Source organism: Triturus cristatus, chromosome 8 (genome assembly GCF_964204655.1).
Source record: "Triturus cristatus chromosome 8, aTriCri1.1, whole genome shotgun sequence".
NCBI classification, from domain to species: domain Eukaryota; kingdom Metazoa; phylum Chordata; class Amphibia; order Caudata; family Salamandridae; genus Triturus; species Triturus cristatus.
Genome location: NC_140591.1, coordinates 836,537,382 through 836,564,926, shown reverse-complemented (window position 1 = coordinate 836,564,926; position 27,545 = coordinate 836,537,382). Strand labels below are relative to the sequence as shown.

The 27,545-nt window shown below is 42.4% G+C and overlaps 1 protein-coding gene across 2 annotated transcripts in view; it reads right to left on the bottom strand.

Annotated features, from left to right (window-relative positions):
- Positions 1 to 1,266: 1,266 nt before the first annotated feature.
- Positions 1,267 to 27,545, bottom strand: part of LOC146805144 (coagulation factor X-like) — a 218,089-nt gene continuing 191,810 nt past the window's right edge. The window contains exons 6-9 of one of the 2 annotated variants that reach the window (XM_085622317.1): positions 21,271 to 21,396; positions 21,071 to 21,156; positions 18,103 to 18,220; positions 1,267 to 2,114 (exon numbers count right to left, since the gene is read on the bottom strand). In XM_085622317.1, the coding sequence (XP_085478443.1) occupies positions 1,567 to 2,114; positions 18,103 to 18,220; positions 21,071 to 21,156; positions 21,271 to 21,396 (878 nt within the window). In that variant the 3' untranslated portion in view covers positions 1,267 to 1,566. Of the gene's footprint in view, positions 2,115 to 18,102; positions 18,221 to 21,070; positions 21,397 to 27,545 lie in introns of both variants that reach the window. The other variant, XM_085622316.1, reaches the window with a different exon arrangement.

Here is a 27,545-nt window from a genome sequence, read left to right as displayed (position 1 = left end):
TGGAATCACTCTAAAATCAAGAACCTTAGACCACATGCTCATCTCCACTAGTATGTAGTCTATACGCGATTCCTGCCCCTTCCTATTAAATGTACACACTGAAGGGCTATCGGACTGGGTACGCCCATTACAGGCCCTCAAAGAATTATTTAATATGAAGGACATAATCTGAACCGCCAGAGGAGACCACAATTTTGGGGATGGCGATTGACATGGTGGAATCCCCCAATAATCATCCTCACCCAAAAGGGCACCCTCTCTCATTCCTGAAAGCGGCTCAAACTGGCAATTGACGTCTCCCGCCACAAGAAGGCGACAGTTACCAGGCAATGAGCTGATGAAATTTGACAATTCATTTATAGTGGGCGATTCCATATTCAAACCAACTGGGCGAGAATACACATTCACAATGGCCAATTTATAAGCATTTGGCCATTTGAGGAGTATACACTGAAGGTCTGCAGAGTGCGTAAGCATAATCTATGCTGTACAGCCCAAGTGGGCGGCTACCCAGATTGCAAGGCCGCCTGACGGCCGTCCTTTTCCAGCCCACCTAGCAGGGACATAAAAAGTTGCGAAACCCTCTCTGGGATATTCCACCCTAGCCCACGTCTCCTGAAAGAGACAAATATCCTTGTGGTCCACTAAGAATCCCCACTCTATGCAATTTAACTTGTTTGATAAGCCCGCCACGTTCCAGGACAATATAGTCATCTTCTTTATCTTTGGAAGGGGCGGGCTTCCTAAGTTAACTCCCTCCACAGAATTCAGCTGGGGAGATAGCATTTCGTGGGGTAATACTAAACTGTCCGGATTCTCGATGCCTGTATATTTTAAATCATTAATATATATTATTTTTTATATTATTTTAAAATTTTAACATAAATTAAAAATAATCATTTATTGTTTTAAAGTAAAAATATATGTATAAATTATTATTTGTGTGTTTATTTTTTTATTAAGTTTATTAGTTATATTTTGTTAAAATGTATATTAAATGTATTTTATTTGGTTAAAATTATATTTAATATTTAATATATATTATTTTATTTTATATTTGTATAAAAGTCGATATTTTATACATCAATATTTTTTAGTCGATATTTTTGTGCTTACCTGTTTAAGTATAGGAGTTGATATTTTTGTTGTCTATATTTTTTACATCGATGTTGTGTCAGTGAACCCTTTCTCGGTTATGTTATAGCCTTTTGATTGATCAGAGAAAGGCGTGTGTCCTTTTAAAAACATACTCCGATAGTAAGAACATGTTTTCATTGCTATTTATTTCAGTTTATTTCATTAACATATAACACTGTCACAGTAGATAAAGGATCTATAAAATTAAAAAAAAATACAATATCAGAATACAGAAAGGCCAATCCGGTCAATAAAAAGTGCATTTTCTTGGTGTCTTATATTATGGCACTTTTTGAAGGTCTATTGCACTTGATTTATTTTGACTCATCATGAGGCATAGGCCAGTAGCATAGGTCCCATCTGTGTGTTATCATGCAGTGGTTATCAGACAGTATTATTTTACCTCTGTTAATTCTTGTTGTGCTACTTTTATGACTTAATCTTCATTGCAGCTCTTATCCATTTGTGAAACTTTGACACCTTGGTGTAAACGCCATACTTTCCTTTCTGTGCACAACCTTCTCCCCAGCTCACTATTCCGGTAATAAAAAAGGTGCCTCGGTACGGGGTAACATGAGGTCCACCACTGTCCCCCTGACATGCGTCCTTGACCTCTGTGTCATAGCCGGCACAGAACATGTTTTTTGTGATGGCGAAGGTGCTGGATTCAATACACTGCTGCCTGTCAATGTATGGAACCTGGAGAACTTGGAGTTTGAAGGCCTGCTGACCTCTCTGCTGGATGACCCCAAAACCACTTACTGTTGCATCCTCCTGAGCCATGAGTACATCATCGGCAAAGTCCACCTCTGGGATACACACTGGGATAACATACTGAGTGAAATTTATGGGCTCTTTCAATCTCAATAAAGCAATGTCATAGTCATAGGTTTGCAGGACAAATTTTTGATGTGTGATTATTCTCTCCACCTTATGGACTGATTCTGTGCCTTCTTTCTTCTTTGTGTCAACTTCCCCTAATTGGAGATATAATAATATAGTTAACATTTGTGAGTGACAATGGACTCACCTGAACATGTATTTCAAGATAAACATTGCACAAAGATTTTCATTTCTTTTTTGTTTTAATTGTGGAAAAATAACGTACAGAGATAAAACACCACAAATACCTTTGCAATTCATTAAAAATACCAAGTATAGTAATTCAATATTTTTGCACACCTCTAGAAACAAGATGCGTTACACCTCAAAAAAAATCCAAATCAATTAATTGAATTGGTTAATAAATCCCATAAATTCCTCACAAGTTCCCCAAGGTCTTTCCAGAGTTCTTGACCTCACCTACCTTCTTTTAGAGAACTTCTCTCTCTACAAGCTATATTGCATTTTGACTTTTCAGTTTTTCTACAATTTGTTAAAATCTCCACAGTTCTGCAATGATGGACCTATCAACCAGTGAACCCATGAAAATCAATTTATGTGAATTGTGTGGGGTGTGCCTATACTCCATAATCCTGAGTTAGGGACCACTTTATGTATGGTTTTGATGAACCTCCCAAACACCTATTGCCAGAATATCATTACCAGGGGACAATGCCAAATCCATGTTGCTGTTATTTATCAGGCAATGGTTCTATGCCCAAGTTATGTAATTCTTCACACACACGGAGAGTAAAACTGATATTGAAATATTGCATTCTTCTGAGATTAGGAGCAGTTGAAATCAGATGCAGCTCCAGTAGGGCTTCACATCATTCTATAGTACTTTTTATTCCGCTCTTTGCTACCCACTTTTCCAGTGGGTCTTCATCATTGACCAAAACAATCCCTACAATTTGATTCATCTTATGAGAAAAAGGAGCTTGATGTGTACAGAGTGAGCATGGAACAGAAATTAGTATGGTGGTCTGATGTCCATTTTGATCAGATGTATCCTGTTTATTAATTATATTGAAATAGTATGCTCAGTCTGCAGGTCCTTTTTCAAAAGGCTCTAATAATGTAATTTTTACAAAAATATTGAATCAATTGTTGACCGTAACCTAGAGTATCAAACAAAGTAGGAATTATTGCTCCCTTGAGGGACAGAAGAAATGCAGTCTCCAGTGAGTTCAAGAAGAACACTTTGATATTCAGCACATTTATGCTATAGCCAGAAATGGAGGAGAATTAATCTAGCATCCTAAATAGTCTAGCTAACTTTTCTTGATGAGAACGAGGAGCTGGAGAAAGGGTAGGTCACTGCAATATTTTCACAAGGACTATTATGCTGAAATATAGCATGCCTCTCTAGATGACCTCGAGGAGGCAGAAGATTAACCACAATTGGGTCCTCCTGATTAGGTCCAAAAAAGAAGGTCAGCCTAGTCAGGTTTTTATTCGGTCTAATTTGTAAACAAGTGGGATCACGTACTGCATATTAATGGTTCTAAGCATTGTGTAGATAGAATTCAATCCCCCCGGTCCTGATGAATTGCCCAGATCATTCATTGGTAATTGAGGCAAGAAAAATGTTGACCTCTTGATTTTTTTGACTCACTTAGATCATTACCTCTCATGGTAACACACATTGTTTTTAACCAGGAAAGTGCACTCACCAAATAAATTGTCTTTAGTCCTGAGATTCACCTGTTGCTTTTTAGCTACACACCACTCCTATACTCACTACTCACACATCTACACTTAGGTTCCTACACAGGTCCTTCACATACCGCTTCTTTTGGATAAAGATCTCCATCAAACAACACCCTCAAGGGTGCCCATCGAGCATTGCAGCGCCAGCTAGACAAGGAGAAAAAGCCCCATGATGAAGCATGACACTCGTTTGAGTGTGTGAGAGCTCCAATTCTAAAAAGGGAATTACCCCTTGGGTTCCACCCATACAGACCTATTAGAAACCCTAACACTCCCTTATAGGAACTGCATACCCCCCCCCCCACATTCCTGATGTAGAAAGATAGCCATGTCATCCAAATTGAGACTAATAAGGACTGTAAGATCATCCCTGATTTTTCTGGCTAGGTGCTCAATGCAATTAATAGAGGAGAAAGGGGACAGCTCAGTCAAGTAGCTTGCTCAGCCAAGAAACTACCATTAATACTTTCCTCAAAGATAGGGCTAGATTTGGAACCCTTAAACAAAGATCCAAGTAACCTGGTGAACTGGGAGGAGAGACGCATATGAATCTTGACATGTTTCAAGAAGTCCCAGTTCACCAGCGCAAAATCCTTGCCAGCATTAAACAAAGTGTCAAGGGTGTCTTATTGACCTCTGCATCATTTATCACTTAATCAGGAAACAGGTACTAGTGGCCAACAACTGACTAGGTATATACCTAGTTCCCATGGACAATGTTCAGGACAATTCTGGCCAACCTCAAATGTTCAGAACTATTTTAGCCAACCTCGAAACACCAGTGTTTCGGAAAATTACCAGCTCATAGATTTATGAAGTGTTAGCATTCTAAGAAGAAAAAGTTTCACATTGATGAAAATTTTTAATTTTCAAGGGATACTTTGAAAAATAATTTTTTCTCAAAGCATTATTTATTTAGGGCCATATTGATGACCCCAGTTGTGTTGCGCTTCCACCACACAATGTGGTACATACACGACGCAACTGAAAAATCTGATTTATCAAGCCAAGCAAGGCCACTTTGCTTGGCTCTGAATGGCTTCATAAATCTTAAGTAAAGCAACACAGCGTAAATAGCTGCATTGCCTTAATCTGTGCTAGGGGGGCATTCCATGGGCATTGCCTGGGTGTTCACATGCAACTGCCTTGGTTTTTGATGCATTGCCAGATATACCAGAACTGGTAAATCTGGGAATGCGCTAAAAAGATACACCTTTCCAGGAGAGGTGCAACAAGGAAAAATATCTGTATTTCTCCTCCTTACTTCCTCTTTCTATGTATTCTACAGCACATATAGATAAAGGAATTTATCTCTCAGGATTGTTTTGTGCAGGAGGATGCCCCTTCCTGCACAATCCTGCATGCAAAAAGGCAACCTTGCACCATGGTGCAAGGGTGTCTGAGTTGGTGCTAGGGAGCCAAAATGGAGCCAGTGTAGGGGAAAAGGCAGGAAACTGCTGTATTCCATTAATTACACATTCCATATCCATTGCCTGTCACGCAGCACAGCAAGGTGACTTGCTGTGCTCCACTGAGTGACAATGTCATAAATATGGCCCTTAATTCCTAAAAGATGATCCCCAAAAATATTATTAATATTCACAACAAATTGAGCAAATTCAGAGTATACATAATTTTTAATAAATCACATTTTACTGATCTTGTACAGAAAGAAAACAATAAGTCTTACAGCACACAAAGTCAAACACAGAAGTTGTGAAAGCCTCACATTAATTGTTAACAAAAAGGTCACCGTAATAGCCCTACCACATGCTCCAATTTTTTTTATGTTTGCGTGGGCAACCCAGAGCCACACTTGCTGGTTTCTCCATTTTTGCACATCAGTCCATTGCCGTGCACCAGGCTATCAATGAGGTCTGGTTGGCTGAGTTCCAAGCCCAAGCAACATCTCTTTTCAGCAATCAGTGCTCCCTTCAACTCCTTTCCAGATCTTGCAATACACCAAAAAGAGACACATGCAGTAATGGTTCAATGGTTGCTCCAGAACTTGTGGAAGTGAGTTGAAGATGGCAACCCAATAGAGTTCAATAACAGGGCAGGTCCAAACCGCATGATAGAAGACAGTGCCTTTCTTGTCACAACATGAGAAGGCAGGGGAGGAGCTCTGATGAACCCTCCTCAAGCTCATCAGGGTCAGGTAGGTGATATGCAGAGAATTCATTTGAATCGATCAGAACCTTCAGAAAACTGACAGCTTCCTCAGGGCCATATCGGCCTACTTCCATTCACTGTTTTCCAGGAGACCCAGCCATAATTCCAATTTGGACGTCATTGGGACAAGCACATCTGGTAAATTGATGATGACTTAGGATTTATAGATGCTGGAAATGCCTCCCTGACTCATGGGCCCCATCAATAGCTGGGTTTGCAGAGGGCTAAATGCAGGTGCCACCCCAATACAGTCCCCATAAAATATCATGGCATAAAGAAGCTGTAGGAATTTATAAAGTTGAGATTGGTGCAGATTAAGGTCTGCCTGACCCTCCTGGAAGGACTGTGTTCATAATCCAATTCATATATTCCCCCATCCTAGAGATGTTAAGGAGGCATGCAAACTGTCCCAGTCAACTGCTCTCCAGAGGTGGGCTGAGGAGTAATCTTCCTGTCCCACCCAATCCAGCTAAGCACCAACCTCCATACCAAGAATACCACCCTGGAAAGCTCCAGAAGGGAGCAAGCACAGGAACCCCGTATCATATCATCCTCATAATGTTGTCATGGGCCATGACTGTCACTTCAGTCCGAAAGGGTGGGTCTGCTCGCCCCCCATGGGGCCAATTATTCAAAACCATTAGTTACGAGGCTTATTAATATAGCTGTTCGTCTGAGGCTGCCATATCCCGATCAAAGGTGGATTGAGCAGATTTACCAAAAGCAATGCTTGGAACCTGGTTGCCCCAGAGATAGGACAATATCTTAGCTCGGATCACAGTAACCCGCTACTTGGGCATCACATAGGGAAACTGTTAGAAATGGATTTCTGGTTGGCTAAGGTTTGCGCCAAAGCCAGGCAGAAACTACCACTCTAGTCAGGGCAAGGGAGTTACACACTGATGATAACCCCTGCTCACCCCCTTGGTAGCTTGGCACGAGCACTCAGGCTTATCTCAGAGCCAATGTTCAGCATTTGCGCAACACACACACACAGCAGCAACACACTAGGCACACCACAAAAGAAACTCCACACAAGGTTATTTCAAAAATAGCCTTTTTATTATCATAAACACATCAGAATCAGAGTCACACATATACACTGTGCCAACTGGCACCAGGTAACAATTTACAGGGGATTATATACAGCACCAGGCCAATCGGGCCACAGTCAGAACCATCAGATCAGGTAAGTAAATATGAACCACAACCAGTAACTACTGGTACAATAATGACCTAAGCATTAGACACCCTCCTAAAACATCATAGCATGACATTAGGCATAACCACATTAGGCCCAAACCTCCAAGCCACCAAGAGGTTTGGGCCTAATGTGGTTATGCCTAATGTCATGCTATGATGTTTTAGGAGGGTGTCTAATGCTTATATGATAAGCATTAGCCCTCCCCGCCTCCGCGCGACATCACCAAGCTGAAGAAGCCCCAGTCCCAGGAAGAGGGACCGGGTGAAGAAAAGTAAAGGAAGAGAGTGAGGAGGTGGCTGCCGGCCCGAGCGGGACTCCCGTGTTGTTGAGGAGGAGCCCCACGGGCAGCCTCGCAGCCTCGCAGGCTCCTTGCTGGAGTACCGGGTGAAGAGCAGAGAGGTCCCGTGGAAGTCCAGAGGAGCAGAGCCACCAAGTCAAAGCCCCGGTGAGCGGGGGCTGAAGGCGGAGCCGTGTTAGCACTCCTCAGGCACGGTGAGTGCTGATAGTCAAGGAGGAGCCAGAGCCACCAAACTTGGTGGCTCTGCTCCTCTGGACTTCCACGGGACCTCTCTGCTCTTCACCCGGTCCCTCTCCTGGGACCGGGACTCCAGCAAGGAGCCTGCGAGGCTGCCCGTGGGGCTCCTCCTCAACAACACGGGAGTCCCGCTCGGGCCGGCAGCCACCTCCTCACTCTCTTCCTTTACTTTTCTTCACCCGGTCCCTCTTCCTGGGACTGGGGCTTCTTCAGCTTGGTGATGTCGCGCGGAGGCGGGGAGGGCTCACGTCCTCCTTTGCACTCGCAGGGGCACCCTGCCCACAAACAGGCAGCTGTGCCTGACTTATGGGTCGCCTGGCCGCGGCGACCCGTAAGTCAGGCACAGCTGTCTCTCGGCGGGCAACAGTGCAGGGTAGGCTCCCGCCGCAAGTTAACCACACTGCGGGGTAGGCTCCCGCGGAAAGCGGCAACATGTGGGGTGGTCTCCCGCCAATAAGATAAATTCAAATGCGGCATAAGATACGGGGTGGGCACCCGCTCATCAAATATGTATAAAACGTGGGGTGGGCACCCGCGAATTAAATATGCATAAAACACGGGGGGCACCTGCTCGGGATGCCAAGAATGCGGGGTAGGCACCCGCTCCACAGCATCAATGGAGGGGATCCCCATGCCGGGATTCCCTCCCAACAAGGGACCCCACGCTCCTCTCCTCTTCTTTTGGGAAATGACGGTAGAGCGCTCACGAGGCGCTAAAGGTCCCACACGTGAAGTGGAAAAGGCTGGGCAGGGACTCCAGCAGGCAGAAGACAGTGCTTGGGGCTGGGGAGCGCAGCCAGGCAGGTCAGCATGCTGGGACACCCAAAAAATTGCAGTTGGGTCCCACGGCGGTTCCTCTTGGTAGGGTGTCTCGACCCAGCCCAAGTAAGCACAGGAACAACCTTCTTCATGGGGTCACAGCCCCTATCTTTATGGTACATTTTCCCCTTTGTCTACAAAGCCCAGGGCTTGGGGAAACCAGTACCAACTGGTTCTGGAGCACTCTGTTTACCAGGCTCCTCTTCCCTATTGTTAGGTGGGGGCTCGTCATCAGAAACACCACAGGGGGGGAGCATTCACTAGGGCAGGCACCATCCTATTCAGGGACCAGGGACTTCTCCTCCCACCACTCCAAATGCAGATATCCCATTCAGCCTAGCGCTGACTCACCCTGCCCCTCCTGGAGCCACACACACAACCCAGCCCCTGTCACTCAAAAGCCAGACATGCAATTCACATCAGGCAGGGAGACAAATAGCACACAGAAATGCCAACTTCTAAAAGTGGTATTTCTAAAATAGTTATAATAAATCTGCGCACACCATTGCGTAGTATTTATTATCACTATTCCAAACATACCAAACTTGACCACGCTGCTCCTCCCATATCAGGAATTCCCACTGAAAGACTTATCAGGGAATCCCCAAAGCATTCCTAAGGAAGGGTGGCCCCACAGTAGTGAGAAACCAAAATGGCTGTTTGTCACTACCAGGTCATGTCACACACTTAAGGTACATGTCCTATCTTTTACCTACAATGCACCCTGCCCATAGGGCTAGCTAGGGCCTACCTTAGGGGTGACTGACATGTAGTAAACGGGGGGTCACAGACATGGCACACACTTTAGGTGCCACGTCACAGCGGCAGTAATACTGCACGCACAGGCCCTGCAATGGCAGAGGCCTGAGATAGGTTTGAAAGGCTACTTTGGTGGGTGGCACAATCAGCGCTGCAAGCCCACCAGTAGCATTGAATTTATCAGCCCTGGGTGTATGGGATACCACTTTACAAGGGACTGACAGGTAAATTAAATAGGCCAAACAGGTGTAGACCAATCTTACCATATTTAACACAGAGAGCACACGCACTTTACACTGGACAGCAGTGCTAAAGTACACAGAGTCCTAAAACCACCAACACCATGTCAGAAAAAAGGCTAGGAGAAAGGCAAAAAGTTTAGGAATGACCCTACAAAAAAGGGCCAAGTCCAACAGAAACTTTTGGAGAAAGCACAGACAGTGCTATAGCATCATTACCTTGAAAAGCACTACCATTCCTAGGATATGAAGTGGCCGCTGGGCCCATTTTGTGAGGTCTTTCTGCATTCTTGCAACCATGGAGAGTGAGATTAAGGGACCAGGCGAGGGCCGGAAGCAGGGAAATATGTAATCCCAGGTATGAGAATGTGGGCCGACTGACAATTATCTGGATCTTCCAGTTCGTCCCCTCTGCATCACCGGTCAACGAGACCAGGATGGATTTGGTCCAATTTACTTGCAGGCCAGAGGCCTGCCCATATCATTTCAACATCCAGAGTAGTCATTTTACTGTGTTCCCTGGGTGGGACATGAAAAGAAACACATCATCGGCTTAGAGGGCTATGCAGAGCTCCAGGCCTTACTCCCAATAAAACCCCCATACGTGAGTGTCTCATGTGACCCATGTCTTCAGAGGCTCCATTGACAAAGCAAATAAGAGGGGATAATGGTATTGGGCATTCCTGAATTGTACCTCGCTCTATAGGGAAGGCATGCAATAGGACCCCATTGGCGTGCACCAGCGCCTTGGAGTTAGTGCATAGTATCCTAATGCAAGACACAAAGAAGGTGCCAAAACCCAGGTGCTCGAGAATATTCAAGAGAAAATCCCAATTGAGGGAGTTAAAGGCCTTTTCAAAATCAATAAGATGGAGTGCACTTGGGCAGACAAGTCAATTTTGGTATGCTGTAGCTGCATGCACCTTATGAATACAATGCCTGGTTCTACAAGGTATAAAGCCACATTGGCTGGGGTGTACCAGTGGCTCTAGAATCTTGAGGAGTCTGTTCCCAAAATATTTGCGCATGATGTAAACTCACTGTTAATAAGGGAAATCAGATGGGATCTGGGGACCTGTGAGGTCACTAAGGGACAGCCACCATCCTGCCCATCCCGGCCACGCCCTCTCAGAGTAGAAGTAATTATTTGTTGTGAGAAATTGGGTTGTTGGTTTAGTGGGGTATTAATCCTGCACAAGAAACAGCCACGATCTCTATCAGGGTGAACTACAAAAGTCACTAACTTGACCTGTGCTCAACCCTCTGGTGGCTTGGCACAAAAGCAGTCAGGCTAAGTGGCAATGTGTAAAGTATTTATGGAGCACACAAACAGTAATAAAATAAAAACACAAAAGAAGGAAAATCCCACATCAATTCATATTTACATAGAGTACATTTTAACTAATTATTTTACACTAAAATGACAGAAATCTAATTAGTAGAACCAGAGTTATGAATTTTAAAAGTTTAAGGTAAAAACTAGTGCCTAAATGATCCAAGCGCCAACCGTGGACATCTAGTTGCGCAAGACCAGCTCAAAGCTGAAAAATATGTATGACGGCAATGGAGAACGAGTCGGATATAAGAAGTGGATTGGGCCTGATCGGTGCTTACCTTCGGACTTAGTAGACGTGTAAGCAAAAATGTTCTGAGAAGGTAGAAGTTCAGTGGGTCAAGGCTGGAGTCAATGTCTGAAGAGGAGGTGTCGCCGTTGGGGTGCTGCTGGATGAAGTTGCAGGGAAGATTTCTATGTTTAAACTTCGTCTCTTTTTTGGAAGTATAAAATCTCCAGCGGGACGAGGCTGGAGGCTGGAGGCTGTAGGCCGGAATACTCTTATGCAAAGGACCACTAAACAGGATTTGCTGCTGCAGTGAAGAATGTAGCGGGAGCTGCGGAGAAGTCAGCCCAAGCGGCAATGCACCTTGGGTGGATAGACGAGCAGGTTGATCCCAACTTCCTCTAGGTTCACAGAGCAGTTTTTAGCCAAAAATGTTCTAAGTCTCAAGTCTCAAGTGGAGCCACCGAGGATTTTGGCCTAGTGGGAGGCACCACTTAGAAGGTTGGGACTCACTTAGGCTGGATCCAGGTATGGGTTCTAGATGGTTGGAGCCTTTTCTGTACCTGAGGATCTGATGAGGAGGCCAGCCAAATAGCCCTTGGAGTCACTTGAGTAGTCCTGGGGTCAAGAGATGGAATAGTGTTCAAGCAGCAGGGCAGACCTCTATGGGTTCAAGCCAGACTTCAAGCAGCAAAGTGCTCCTTCCAGGTGCAGCAAAGTAGTCCTCAGAAGTACACAGTGGGCCACAGCAGTAGGTAGTCCTTTGAGAGTCATTCCGCAGGTCCAGAAAGTTAACTGAAGTGTGGGTCTGTGGCTCCTATTTTTATATCTAGTGCCTTCTTGAAGTAGGAGAAGTTGCTAGAGAATTGCATTTGAAGTTCTTGGAGTTTCCTGCCTTCCCTGCCCTGGCTGCAGTCAGGCTGCCCAAACAATGCAGTGGTGTGAAGTACTTTGTGTCAAGGCAGGGCACAGCCTATTGATTAGCAAGTAGGCATGGGCCTAAATCCCCCTCCCCCATCCTGCCATTGATGGCCCACCCAGGCACACCTAATCCCTCTATTGTGTGACTCTCTGGGAGGTACAAACAAAGTTCAAATGCCAACTACACCCAGTCATGTGACCCAGGAACATGCTGCAGGTGCAAAAAAGCTAGGGCAGAAAAATGGCACAATTCTAAAAGTGTAATTTTGAAAATGTTAACTGAAAATATGACTTTAACATAAGAGGGGATTTAAAATTACAATTTATTTTGACACCAAACTTGAAATCTCTAACTGTTACCAATCAAAGCTTAGCACTTATTAAATGTTATAAGGCACCCCAAAGTTACCCTATGGGAGAAGTAGGATTCTCAGTAGTGAAAAAACGAAGGTCGGAGTACATGCCCAACCTTTTAATTACAATGCACCCTGCCCATTGGGCTACCTAAGGCCTATCTAAGGGGTGACTAGTATGTAACAAAAGGGGCATTTGAGGCTTGGCAAGGGGGCTATTTTTTCAAGTTGAACTGGCAGTTTAAAACTGTATTCGGGCTGCAATAACATCTAACACTCGTTTTAAGGGGCTACTTAATTGGGTGGCACAATATGTGCTGCAGGCCCATTAGTAGCATTTAATCTACAGGCCCTGGGTATATGGTATACCCTTTTACTAGAGACATAAGTAAATTAAATATTCGAATCAGATGGAAGCCAATTTTACCATGTTTTAAGGGGTGAGCACAAGTACTTTAGGACTGGTTAGCAGAGCCACAGTGCACAGAGCCCTAAAGCAGCAATTATGATTTCAGAAAAATAGGAGGGTGAAGGCAAAACCTTTGGGAGACGGCCACCCCCCTGAGGCTGACATACTCAAATGTGATGAATTATTGAACACAGAAGCCCAGAGTACATTAGGAGAATGAAGGCAAATGTAGTACTTTTCAAATTGGACACAAACGTGTGGAAAGTTCTAAAAAACTCCACTTTGACAGATTACTACATTACCTTTTTAGTGGCTGTGGCTTGAATGAGTACTAATGATTCTAGAAGTATTTTAATGTCCGGACTTGCCAAGGAGAGGGAGAGGAAGAGCAAAAAGGCAAAGATGTATGCATCACATTACATGTGATTAGCATCAATAACGCTGGCACTCTCATTTGAATGATATCCTGCTAATAATACTAAAGTGTCTTGTGGTAATCTCCTAAATGAAATGTTTGAAACACACAAAGATAAGAACAGTGGATATACTGCCATGACCTACTCCACATAGTATTATCATTATTAGTCAAAAATATAGCTCTAAAAAATATTGTAGTGCATCCAAGCGCTCAAACATTTGATGAATCAGAGCAAATATATTTTGCTCATGGGCCTGAATGCAGAAGCTACTCATATGGACCCTGCAGGATTTGGTCCTGTTCATTCCATGGTTTTGATGAGTGAAGTATAAATGACTCACTTCTAATTGCTTTTTATTAATTCTAGTTACAAAGTAAATGTGATAATCCAGGGTGTGGAGTGTTACTCTATAGAGCAGACCTTACCACATCAGCGAGAACACCTGTGAGAAGCTAAGTAACACAATGTGATGCAAAGTGATGCAAATGCAGTGACAGTTTGCACTCACGATTTTATCCACTGAAATTTGACGGTAGTGCAATGAAAATCATGTGATTGTCCTATTGATAAAATGTGTGTTTTCAGTGAATTTGCATGCAGTATATGAGAAACACTTGGGCGATTGTCTACATGTAGAGATTTATGCAGGAGTGTGTACCTCCCCTCTGTACCTCAGCACACGTGAAAGCATGTCTAGTGCTGCACTACAATGGCATGTTATGGTCAACTGCAATGATGGCTTAGGTACACAATACACAGTAAATACAGTCCTGCACTATTTTTTACAATCATGCAATTTTTCTAATAGTTGTGCAGTGCTGAGTTGCACAAATGTTAGGAAAACGTGGCCTTGCTGAGTCAGGCCCTCATTACAAGTATCCCAGGCGAATACTACTGTTTCTAGTTTTGCATGGCTCAGTGTTCCTGCACCTGGGGTTACTGGTGCAGGAGTACCAAGTTTAGTTTTAATAGGTCCTGAAATATACTTGATAACATTTCCCCGGCTCTCTCACATAGGCTGAGGGCCCCAATGATCCCCACCTATAGCAACAGGGGACCAATCAAAACTCCCACAGCCAGCCCCCGAGCCTGACCCCTACACCCTATCGCCCCTTGGCTCCCACGCACCAATCCACCAGGCCTCCACTGCTCACATTTACCACCTGCCGAGAGCAGGTGATAAATGTGGGTGGAAAAGGCCCTGGAATTAGGAATCAGCAGTTTTTTATCCAGTAATTCTAGGTTAAACTGAATATTTGCAATTCTGGGGGCTAAAACTAAGAATGTCTTGAGATAGGGGTGGTGTTTCCACCTCTTACCTCAGGGCAGGTCACAATAAGGTCCTTTGTGTCAAATAATATATTTTATTCCTACTTTCACTGCAGGCTGTAACATGGATGCTTAATATCTATGAGGAGATCCATAACTACATCGGCTGCTCAATTTTGAAAAATCTGTACTTTATAGAACTGGATCTCTGGGGATCATATTCTCTAATATGTAGATTGCAGCTTTTGCTCTTCAGGGATCTTATTGATCAATCTATAGATTAATGTTCTGGATCTCTGGGTGTTCCCAATCTGTAGTTTGCATCTTTGGATTTTTGAAGTTCAGATTGACAGTGCAATAGGATCCCGGACTAGTGACGCAGCATTGTATGTAACTCAGAAAATTCTAACCCTGTAGCTGCCTTGATCGAAGGATTGGCACAATCTGCCAGTAGGTGTTGCACGGCTGTTGCCCCACAGAATGCTTTTATGGCAGGTTACGGACCCCAGAGTCCTTAAGAAAGATTAGGCCCAAACCAGACTTAAATGGAGTGTTAATACAATCGGTACTCTTTTCTTTCTGCTCAAATTCTACTCTTTTCGTTCTCTGAGGCCTTTAGTGCTCTTTTGATCCACCGGGACCTCTGTTTGCGGACAGGGTTTGTAACAGCTTCTTGGCCTCAAATTCTTCTCCCTTATTTCAGTCCCCTATGCAGTTTTATGTAACAAATGCAACACCGTTGCTTTTCTGCTCAGATGCCCACTCAGTCTCCTCCTGCCTGTTACTGATCCTTTCCCTTTCCTCAGGAAAGTTGTAATGCAATAGAGATTTGCAACAGCTGTGAAATAAAAAAAACATTGGAATGTTGCTCTACTGGCTTCTACCACCCAGTAGAAGCCAGGAGCATTCCATCGTCTTCAATGAAGGGCTCAGCATTCCAATGTTCTAAAATGATTTACATAATTATATTGATCATTCTGTGTCGAGATCTGTCAGAAAGGCTTCAAATAGCTCAATGGATTGCCATTGTTTCTGGCATTGACAAAAACAATAGCGACGTTATTTTTTATAGACCATATTTGCTGGTGGGAGCAGGATGCTGGTTTCCTCTTCTGAGGACCTGGGTTCTAGTTTGTGTTCTACAGTTACAGTGGTGTTTTCCTTGACATGTGCAGCAAAATAAATGAATATTTCTAGCATAATGCGCCAAGCTCCTTCTTTTAAATTTCAGTCTAAAGAAGGCATTATGACTGGATGTTTTTAAACTTCCCAAGATTCTGGGTTCATGCCTAGTAGCAGACCCTTTAGGCTTAGGTAGGACACAAGGCTATAATCAGATATCATACAGTTCTAATAGATGATCAGCTGATGTAGCGAGTGATGCCCAGGTATACACTCCTGACACTGATTCTGATATGGGTGATAATTCTATTCTAAATTGGTTTGGATCAAGCATAAAATGACCAAACAGACATTTATATTTGAAAATATAAATAAAAGAGCTGCAAACATCATAGAGATTTTAGATCTAATGGGTGGGTGTATATTTGACCCTTAATTAATGTTTAGCCCAATGACCTAGAATGGGCTTCTATTAATGATGTTGCTGAATATGTGAGACTGCATGTGTTAATCTTTGGATAAATCTGCCCTCAATAGATTTAATTTAGAGTGCTCTTTCGACAATAGAGTTACCAGACTTAGTGCTGGTAACTCAGTTGTTGGTCCCTAAATTTCCAAAAAGAGGCTGGAGAGAGTTTGGTTATCTTGCCAAAGCAAGTTGCTAGATGCCATGGATTCTGTAATACGAATTTTAATTTTAATTGGCTGATCACTCAAAAGAAACAAATTTGCCCACTGATCATACATAATTATCAAATTGGATACAAACAGTTTTAATATTTTTGGCCAATGCTACTGTTGTAGTTTCACAGTTAGGCTCAACACTATATTGGCTGTCTTCATCTGAAGCAGACCTTGAGGTTTCCTTTTTGGAGAAAGCTTTATCTGGAACCTAGCCAAGTATGTGATGATGTTTACTTCTATAGATAAAACCTAGCTTTCTTTGAAGGAAGTGTTAGGTTATTGGGTATATACCCATACGGCTAGACCCAAGCGCCACTCAACCGGACAATTTGTACTCAACAACAGGTCTTAATTCATCTATACTAACAATAACAACTTCAGAGGTTACTGCAACCATCATTATACAAAACTAACTTTCTTACCCCAATGGCACAGAAGTTATAGACATCATTACAGCAGGGTCCAATCAAGAGCCACCTCAAATACAGGTTAGTGTTCAACCAGGTACTCCCATCCATGGAGGTAAAAAAGCTTTGCTTTTAAAAATTGACCAGAAATTACAAAATATGATTGGATTTTACAGACCATATAACATTTTCATTGTGAACTCTACTCAAAACTAATTAAAAGTTTATTTTCTGAACTTGTTTGATCTTTCAAATCAGAATGCTCTCCCTGTGGATTTAGAAGTTCAATAATAATTTTACAAAGGGGCTAATAAACTCACAGATTTGCATCCCCCGGGCTTCTAAGCTAACAATTTTCTTGTAAAAACTAAAAAATATGTCCAATTATGGATCTTCACTGATTCAGTTCCTTTGTGGTTTATCGTCATTTCAAAATATAGACCATTCCATTTTTCAGAGACTGTCTTCAACCACACTATTGGCTGGCCATTTAGATTTGGAAAGACGCATATTTTACTGTTCTACGTTGCCAACCTCATACAAAAATGCTTTCAGTTTCTCTGTTAAGATCACTTTGATCAGTTGCCCATACTTTCTCTTAGTATTTCTCCAGGGTCTTGGAATTTCACAAAGCTTCTCAAACCTGTTTTCCCTCACTCTGAGTGTATGAGATTGTTTGTTTACCTGAACAACTTTCTTTTGATAGCTCAGAAGTACTTCCTCTGTAATGTAGTCCTTTGCGAATAATCACGCATGTGGCTCAATTCTTCTCAGAACGGACATCCTCTTTGCAGTGAGGTACATGCCTCGCCTAGGCAGGTTAAAATCATTTACTTACTTAATCTGTGTAAAGGGGTTATTGCATGGGTGGTAATGGGGGTTCCCATGTATCCACCCATGGTTTTTGATGCAAAACTCTATTTTCTAAATATAGTCGACAGGATTTTGCACCAAAATAAATAACGACACTTGAAAGCAGGCATAAATGCTTGTATTTCTCCTAATTTTTCCCACTTTGTATGATTGCTGCTCTGTATAGTATACATTCAAAGTAAGACAAGTTTTACAGTTATTCAAAGCAGTCTTTTGTAATGGGTGCTGCTCTGAGTTGTGAGAAAGTTCTGATAATCTCTCTTATGTAGGGTATTGACTGTATTACCAGATGCAGCAGTACCCACCCATTTTGACGTGCCTGGATTGGAATGAGGCTTAGTATGTGTTATTTGAGTTTACACCCAATTACCACATTTTGCCTTTTTTCGGGCAAATTTTGTTGGCGAAAAAGAGGATGTGTGGTAGCTATCACAAAATTCAGAGTCCCGATTCAAGTATAGACTTCTGTTTGCACCTTGATCAGATTTGCCTGGCACTCGGAACAAGGATTTATGATGGGAATCCATGTATATTAAACTTGATATTGAACAGAAAAAGAAATCAGTCAAGCATCTGGACATAATAGCAAATGTATGGCTCCTTGTTACATACATGTTTTTACTTACCGACAACAACTTCAAAATATTTGGACTGGTTCATGCAGTGAGCTGCAGTAAGTATAAAGTATTCATTCAGAATCGTCCCACCGCAGAATCCTTCCTGATTTTCATTCACCAAGAGAGCCTGAAAGAATCAAACATGCTTGCCTTTAATATTACAAATATGTCAGGCAAGTAGGGAAAACAACTGAAGCGCCATGCTAAGATTCACATAGAAACTGGAACATAAGTCACATAAGGGCATTGGTTAAAGGTTGAGACCGTTGATCGGAATGGTTTCTGTCTAGCTAATGCATGAAAATGGCAACTTCCTTTTGACAGCCTTCCACCAGTGTGTAATTTGAGTTGATGGTTGTGGTGGAAGGCACCACAACTCAGTGGTGTAGTTAGACCAGTTGCTGTCCGTAGCGATCCCTGCAGCCGTATGTAAGAGCGGGAGGTGTGCTGGAAATACCCGAGGTGGCTAACCTTGTGGCGTGTGTAAGTGCGGGAGGGTTCTTGCTCTGCCGCAGGAAAGAGCAGAGGGAAGGCTGCCACCCCCAAAACTCATGTGCCCCCTCCCCCCTTGCAACGCCAGTGCCACCACTCAAATATCAGAGCATATTTTTCATCATTATATTTTGACCAAGATGAGACAGAGAAAGGCAGAAAAGGAAGAAAGAAGTAAGAAGAGAAAGATAGGCAAACAGAGACAAGGTCAAAACCATGGATGAAAAGCAACCTGAAAGAGTGAAATAAAGAGACTGGAAGTGCAGGGTGATGGAAGAAAAAGGCATGAGGTGAAATAAAGACTATGTAAGCTTGACAGTGAGCAACTCCAGCATTTGGCAGTACCAGCGGTGAAATAAAAAGAAACCTCGGGTCCCAGAACCTTTTTTTAAAGCAAAATTTATACAAATTCAACACTGCCTTACACTTAGCTGTGGAGAGCCTGAAAAAGCCAATGCTAGCAGGCATTATCATCCCACATTTTTTGAAAGTCAGGAGTAGTTTTGCTTAAGTACTGCAAGCTCAAGTACTGCCACGCTGCTCAGTTTCAAGGGTGGATGAGTTGTGATGTTTTTTGTCATGGATGTTCTCAAAGGAGGCACCTAACCATACCTAAAAAGAGTCAGCCACAAAAAACACAATAAGCACAGAATTTATTAAATTATTTTTGTAAGAAAACTATTAGTGGTTTTAAGAAATGTGGTGGGGCGGGTGAAAGAGGTGTGGGGGAGCGTGTGGGGGAGTGCGCGGAGAAGCACAGGGGGAAGCGGAGCGTGGGGGAGTGGAATAATAAAATATTTAAAAATGTACCTGATGCTGCTTTTGCCACCTTATGCCTGCTTCCTGGCCCCAGCAGACCTTGGGGCAGAATCAAAGACTCCCTGTGCAATACCTGCGCTGCTCTCATACTATGAGAGTAGCATGGGGATTGGCTTGAGCAGGCTGGTTTGATACTCCGCTCAGGCACAGGTCTGTGCTGTTTCTCCAACCTGGCTGTCCTGTACAGCTGGGTTGGAGAAACATTACTGCGCATGTCAACTTGGCCAGCCAAAGAAGGCTAGCCAAACAGTTAGCAGTGCATTCCACTCCTCCCTTCCGTGGCCCACCCCCACCCCTCACTGCACATGCTGGCTCACCCAGCAGGTGAACAATAAAACGATAATGAAATATCATTTTATTTTTCAGCTGCTGGCTTTCAAGCAGTGGGGCAATGCTCCTCTGCCACTCTGGAGGAGCCGCCACCTCGTAGCAGACTAGAATGTTGCTAACATGATATGTACTCTATTTATTTGCATCTGGTCTGTCTGGGATTATCCAGTCAGCAACTTTGGCTTTTGTTCGGTTCCTAAGTGGCTAGATTACTTTTTGCCAAACAATGAAGACCCCTATTATTAGCATTAGGATATGGGGTAACATATAGGGTAACACGATATTTACTATAACTATGTGATGTTTACAGGAAGCTCCTATTGAAACAAGGTATAGTGATACATTGGCTGTGATTGTAGAAACCTTTATCACAGTTTTTGGCTATGACTCTTTCTGTTACATATTCACCTGGTGGTGGACATTTAAAATGTGGCATTTTTATATTGCACAGATGGCTAATTTTCAATACCTTTCATGTATAGAACTAGAACATGTTCAATAAATTAGGATTAATATTGTGATTTTTTGTTAAAATGCAGGGTCCATTTGAGTCAGAAAGGGAACAAACAACAGTACTATTTGACAACTAAGGGCCTTATTATGAGTTTGGTTGTCGCAACTCCACCGTTGCGTCCGGTCCGCCCATTGTATTCCAAGGTTGTCAGATTGCTGTTCAAAAGACCCACTGAGCACTGCCGAGACTTGCAGCCATTTGCCGACTACCTCAACGTCAGTTGGGGGAAAGCAGCTGTCATAGGGCGGTACAGAGAAGTCTCACCACTATCCGAATTACAAGTTGTATTTTCGACGAGCTGACCGTGGCAGTGGGACCTCCTCCTCTGAGTTGGAAGAATCGAAGAAATTGGGGTGCATACTCACCCATTTCCATTTCTTCCCTGCAGTCACTGATGTGGATCCCTTTCTCCAAGTCCCCCCTTCACTGCAGCATCTTGACCCCAAGGAAAACAACCCTGTTGTACCATTTTTGTACCATTACCCATAAACTGGACTGGGCACATATGGTCCAGACTCCAGCAATGGGTAGTACAGATTTGTTCATGTGTCATGCATGTGTGTACTTTCAACACTTGTGCAGTCAAAATATTCACACTAGCATCGACATATCTGAAATAATATTCACTGCTTTCAGAAATACCACCGCGGGGCCAGCGGTCACATCATAATATGGCAGGTGGGAGACCGCTGCCACTGCGGTCTTCTAGGGACAGCCACCACAGAGGTATAGCAGTAAGACCGCCGGACTCATAATCAGGCCCTATATTATTTATAACTAATGAGGAATAGTAAAACTACTGAAGATGACATCAACACATACCTGCCAGGGACATTCACCAGGAGAGCAGGCCCTCCCTCCAACTATCCTAGTGTCAACGTCAGTAGAGTCTGTATCATCATCAGCATCTGGAGAATATGAGGCAAAGTTATTATCAACTGTCTCTTTAGTAACATTTTCATTGTGGTTGGTATCATTAACTGTCTCTGTAGTAACAATGTCATTGTTGTTGGTTTTATTACTAGCTGTAAAATTCTGCTGCTCAACTTGAACTTTAGAATCATTGTTTGAGTCAATCAGACTGGGCTCATCAGGTGAGACTGCTCTCTTCCGTCTGATCGTATGCCGTTTTCCACATGGAAATGCCCCTAGAAAAAATTAAATACAAGTAGGTAACTATGTGGTAAGATGATCATTAAATGCATTTATTTTTTACTTGACATCTAGTGCTACAATAAAACTTCAAATCAAGACATCAAATCATTTTTAAATATACACAAAAGCAATTGGTCAGAGAAGACACTTAAAAATTAAATTCAAATGTTTATGTGGCAGCACAAACTACAGAGAAAGACTGTATTAATTCCAGACGTAACACTGTGTGGCGTCAGTGGCACATAAAATGGCTTGGATAGAATACAGTATCTTAAACATTCTGAAACCTCAATTTCAGAACATTTTACTATTCATTATAAGATAAGGTTTTTTGTCAGACATTGTATATTGTCTCTGCCTTTGACAGTTAGGGTTTAGCAGTTTAAGTAGTATCTTCAGACATCGGTTCACATGCATAGACTTCACAAATTGTTAATTCAATGCATATCCTGGTTCAAAATGCACTTCTTGCTTGCGAGAAGATGAAATGTAAATAAATAAATAGGATATCCTTACACTCCTTACAACCGTTACAGTGGATATATATATCCTTCCCAGGGCACATACGTTGTTTAAAAAAAAAGATGGAACATTGCAGTTTAAAATGGCTGTCACCCACCAATCCATAGCAAACCTGCTCTGCTTTAAGCAAGCAAGAGTATGTCAAGTGAGCAGGGAATCAGACATTGCTTTGAGATCCAGGGAGCTGCATGTTAGCAGCTCCCTGGCTCTCAAAGCAATGCCAGTCCCTGTACTAGCCGGGATCTGGCAGGGACTGCAGGTGCCTTCAGGACTCCCAGAGATCACATTCGTTAGTGGGTGCCCTGGAGGCTCCCAATTTAAATAGACAGGCCCCGGGGATGGGGTCCCCGGTGCCCAATTTGGCCCAGGGAGGGGGGAAGCATGGCCCCCCTCCCTCTTTTAAAACATTTAAAAAAAAGAAAGGCTGGGCCCCGGGGGATGGGGCCCCTTGGGCCCAATTTGGCCCAGGGAGGGGGCATGATGGCCCCCTCCCTCTTTTAAAAAAAATAAATTAAAAAATGGCTGGCCCGGGGATGGGGTCTCTGGGACTGAAATGGCCTCCCTCCTTTAAAATAAAAAAAGATTATAAAAATGAAAAGGCTGGGCTCCAGGGGATGGGGACGTCCGTTGGGGTCAAATACCCCTCCTGTGACCTCCAGTACGTCCCATACAGCGGGATACTAAGAGGTCTTCGGAGGTCACGCCCCCTTTCTCCACCACTCTGCCAACGCACCTTGTGGTGTTCTACTGGTTGGGAGATGAAGTCCGATTTACTCCTGAGGGACCTTGGGGGCCAAGAAGCCCTCCTGGTACCTCCTGTAAGTCTTACACAATGGGATTACTGAGAGATTTTCAGAGACCCAATACCCATTCTCTACCACTCTGCAACTGTGACTATTACTTAAAAAACATAAAAATTCACTGAAAAAACCAAAGGTTACAGGGACATTATGGTTAGGAATGAGCATTTGAAAAACCTTAGAAATTCACAGAAAAAACAAAGGTTACAGGGATGTTATAGTTAGGCTCAGGTGTCACTCATACCAAGCCAAAGACATTCAACCATTATAGTTAGTGAGCTAACTATAACTCGTGCCCCCGCAATGCACTGATTTCTACCTCACATGACATGGTCAGTGACATCACTGAAAACATCACTGATGAAATCTCAAATAACATTACTGATGACATCATCCACAGAATCTTTGACACACCCACTCACCTTTCATACACCCACTACAACTTTCACACTACCATTCTCAGACCATTCACACACCCTTACCAGTACTTACACAGCCACACACTGATTCATAGATCAGTGCACACATTCACTTACCCATACAGCCACTCATACATCGACTCACGAATACACCCACTGACATATCCACTCATACACCCACTCGCACAATGAGTCAGTCACCCATACAGCTACTCACACACCTACTCACTCACCCATACAGTCAATTACACAGCCACTTACTCACCAATACAGTTACACACACACACTCACTAACTCACGTATTCAAACATATACTAACATGTACTCACTCACCTATACAGTCACTGACACAAGCACAGACTCACTCATATCACCACTCTCACATTCACTCATTCACCCATACAGTCACTCACAAAATCCATCATTCACCTATACTGCCTTTCACATACCCAATTACTCCCACGTATACCACTGACACATGCATTTACTCATGGACACAGCCTTAAACACACTCACTCACACACACACACCCATACAGCCCCTCACACACACACTCACTCACCTATACAGCCCCTCACACACACATTCGCTAACCCATACAGCCACTGACTCAACCAGTCACTCATCCATACAGGCAGTCATACACCCCTCACCCACCCACACATACACTCAGAAACCTTTTGAGGTACTCAGACAACCAAACACTCACCCATACAGAAACTGACATACCGACTCCCACACCCATACAGCCACTTAGACACCAACTGACAGACAGATACAGACATTCACACAACCAGTTACTCACCCATACATTCACTGAGACACAGTCTCACTCACTTATACAGTTAGTCACATACACACTGAATCATCCAATCAGGCACTGATACACCCACCAATTCACCAGTACACCTAGGTATATATATTTGACACATAAACCTTTAAAAACACTCAAAGTCACTGGAAGATGTCATCAGTGATGTCATTTGAGATCTCATCAGTGATGTCACTGACCATGTCATGAGTGATGTAATATGTGAGGTCATAAGCAGTGGTTTGCAGTAGTGTACGTTAGAGTTAGCTCCTTAACTGTAGCGGCAGAATTTCTCTGGTTTTGTATGAGGGAAAAGCCAGCCTAGCAAGTTTGCTGCGCTACATTGTGTGAAAGGCAAAGAGCAGAACTGTGGAATATTTTCAACGTTATGGCACAGTTTTGCTGTCTACTAGCGTTGGCATATTTGGCCATGCCATAAGGGTGCCTCTGTTGTGGTCAAGTTAGATGAAGTGCAGGGAGGGATACCTTCCTACACAAAAACTATCTTTTGAGGTCATCTCCTTTTTGTATGTGTTCTGCATTCTACAAAGAGAAAATAACTATGAGAAATAAAGATATTTCTCCTTGTTATGTCAGCCTCAGCTAGGCAGACCATTTTGGCACAAACCCATGTTTACAAGTAGTTCTAAATCGGTGTTTGAGTGACGAAAACGCCCAAGCACCACCCATGTAACGCCTATATGACACAAGGTAGCGAAAGGGAGAGCTATGCACAATGTTGCATCACTTTTGTTTTTTTAAAGAAGCCACATAAATCAGGATTTGTGTGGCTTAGTAAATCCCAAAACAAATTTTTCGTTGGGGCTACGCTAAAAAAAGTGACGTCACGCCTTCACAAAATCTTAGTGAAACTGGGACCAAGTCTTTAACCTTCCGTCTCATATATTCTCAAACCTGCCCACGTTCAATGTAGCCCGTTCCTTAATGTTGATTGTGGTTGCATCCAAGATAACAATCTGGTCAATCTGGCTTTTTCTCGATTTTTATTGTAAGACCACCATTCATTCTAACCCAATTTATATCAATAATTCAAATTGTTAGGTTTATAAAATGTCAAATCACTGTATATAGAGGTCTCCTCTTTCAAGTAATCACATGGTTCTTTTGAAATAGTTTTTCATCTGATTATTAAATTATGAGCTTTGAATTTGAAATTGTCTTATACTGTGACTCATCTTTTTAAATGATCACATTACTGCTGATTTTAAATGGTGCTGTTTAATATTGTACTTATATCTGTTAAATTATTTTGTTATTTTTTTCAGCCTTTTGTATATAGACTTTCTCACAGGTAGCATAATTATTTTGTTTTATTTTTTTCAAGTGCATGGATATATAGCTATTTTCCCTCTAATCATAGAATTACAATCTTCAGAATTGAGACGTGGTTTGTTCTTTTCTTTCCAGTTAAAGTGTTTTCGCACTTCTTCTTGGTTTTCAATAATATATATTTGAAATTATGACTCCATCATTGTGCAAATAATGTTTGTCCTTATGTATTCGGCTGACTAGTGAGTCCATCTCAGTTTATATTTTGGAGAAATACCCTTTTGATCCAATTGGCTTGCCTCGAGAATTCTATAACCATTACTCAGCGACTCCTGTTTTTTTCCTGTTTCTCCTTTAAAGGTTCAGCCAATTTCAAACCGTCTACTGTTTTTGCTCCATTTCCAGTCTTATTGGTTCACAGGGTCGGTCCACAAATTTCTTGTAGGTCTTTTCTTTTCACAATTAATAGCCCTCGCCCTTGCACTCTGAAGCTACTGTCTTTATTGTCTTTATTCTAATTAATTGTAAAATGACATATGGTTACTTAACAGTCGGTTGTGAAAACTTTGAAAATGCAATACATTTTATATATTAGTTTTGTTTTAATATGTTCAAGCTACAGGTAGCTTTAAATTTGAACCCTGCATGTTTTCGGTTGAACTCTGTAATATGTAATAGTAGATTATTTTCTTCTTAACAAATAACATCAACAAACTGAAAGTTTCAAAATAAATCTGTAGCCATTCGCTGATTATTGTGCATGAATTAATTTTCGAAGTTAGACATTAACTATTCTGCGTACACTTTAGCGACATAAGAATATATCAATGCACCTGTGTCTGCATAAGAATTATTATTCATTGTTCAAACAACTTATTAACAAGTATGAAATGTAAAAGGTCAAAAACAAATGGAAGTTGTTTCTCATTCTATTCCATTACATGGGCGATTTTACTCCCTCTTAAGGTGTAATTCGGTTTTAAAACGGATTAAATTCCAAGTACACATTATGGTGCTTATTTACAAAGATTTAATGTAAAGTGGAGCAGCAAGTGAAGTTGCTGCACTGCGTTGTGTGTAAGAGATAGAGCAGTGATATTCGCAAATAAATGCTGTAGTCAAGCTCTCTCCCTGTGCTGGAGCAGAAAGGGGTACCTTCCTGCACAAAAACTATCCTTGCAGGGTATTTCCTTTTTATATGTGTACTGCATAATGTAGTACACATGCAAAGAGGAAATAATGAGGAGAAATCAATATATTTCTATTAATGCCAGCTTCTGAGAGGCGCACCAAACTCATGTCTCCATATCTTTGTAAATATGGTTTGGACCAACATCCCTGGGTGAATGAATGGAAACATCCATGCCTACCCCTGGAATGCCTCGTTGATGCAAGAAATTCAAGGCAGCTTTTTCACAAAGCCACAGAAATTGTAACTTGTGTTGGTTTTTAAATCCAAAAACGGAATTTCGTTCGGGCTGCATCAAAAAAATGCAGTAACCCGAAGCAAAATCTATGTAAATCTGGGCCTCTGTTTTTTCTAAATGGGTACATTTTGAGGTCAATTAAGACATCAAATGAAAAATCAGTAGTATCCTGTATGAATCATGAAGTTAGACTGTCAGGACGACAGAAGATTATGTCAGCAGCACAGAGTTAGCAGTCTCCATTGCTGACATTCTTAAAATCTGCCCGTCAGTAAATCAGACGGGTGGACATTCAGTTGTTAAGGAGTACCCTCTCCTCCAAACGTGAAATACGCCCCAAGTCTTTATAGAGGACATCTGTTTTATTGTTATTATTATTAGTAGCAGTAATAATTGTATTTTTATTATTTTTATTATTGTTGTTATTATTAATATTGTTATTGTTATTATTATTATATCTGCACTGACGCCAAAAATTGCTTCTTAGTGCTAAATCTGATAAAGACATAATGGGAGCTGGGAAAGAATAAGGGTGTTAGGAGAATAAGAAAGTTTCCAGTCAATGTCTGAACTTCACTGTTGACTCAACATAGTTATCTTCCAAGGGATATTGTTCCAGAGTTTCAGTGCAATGTGTTGAAAGGAGCAACCACCAATGTGGGCCCTCTTCACTTGGCTAATACATACCAGTAACCAATTCTAAGATCTGAAAGACTGGACTGGCATGCATGGATAGATGTAGGTTTTGGGCCTGATTTAGTCGTTGGTAGACCGGTTACTCCATCACAAACCTGATGGGTCCTTCAGTGGTGAAGGCGTGTTACCTTGTTTTTTCTTTTGCACTCTTCTTTGCATCAGTCCTGTGGTGTCCTG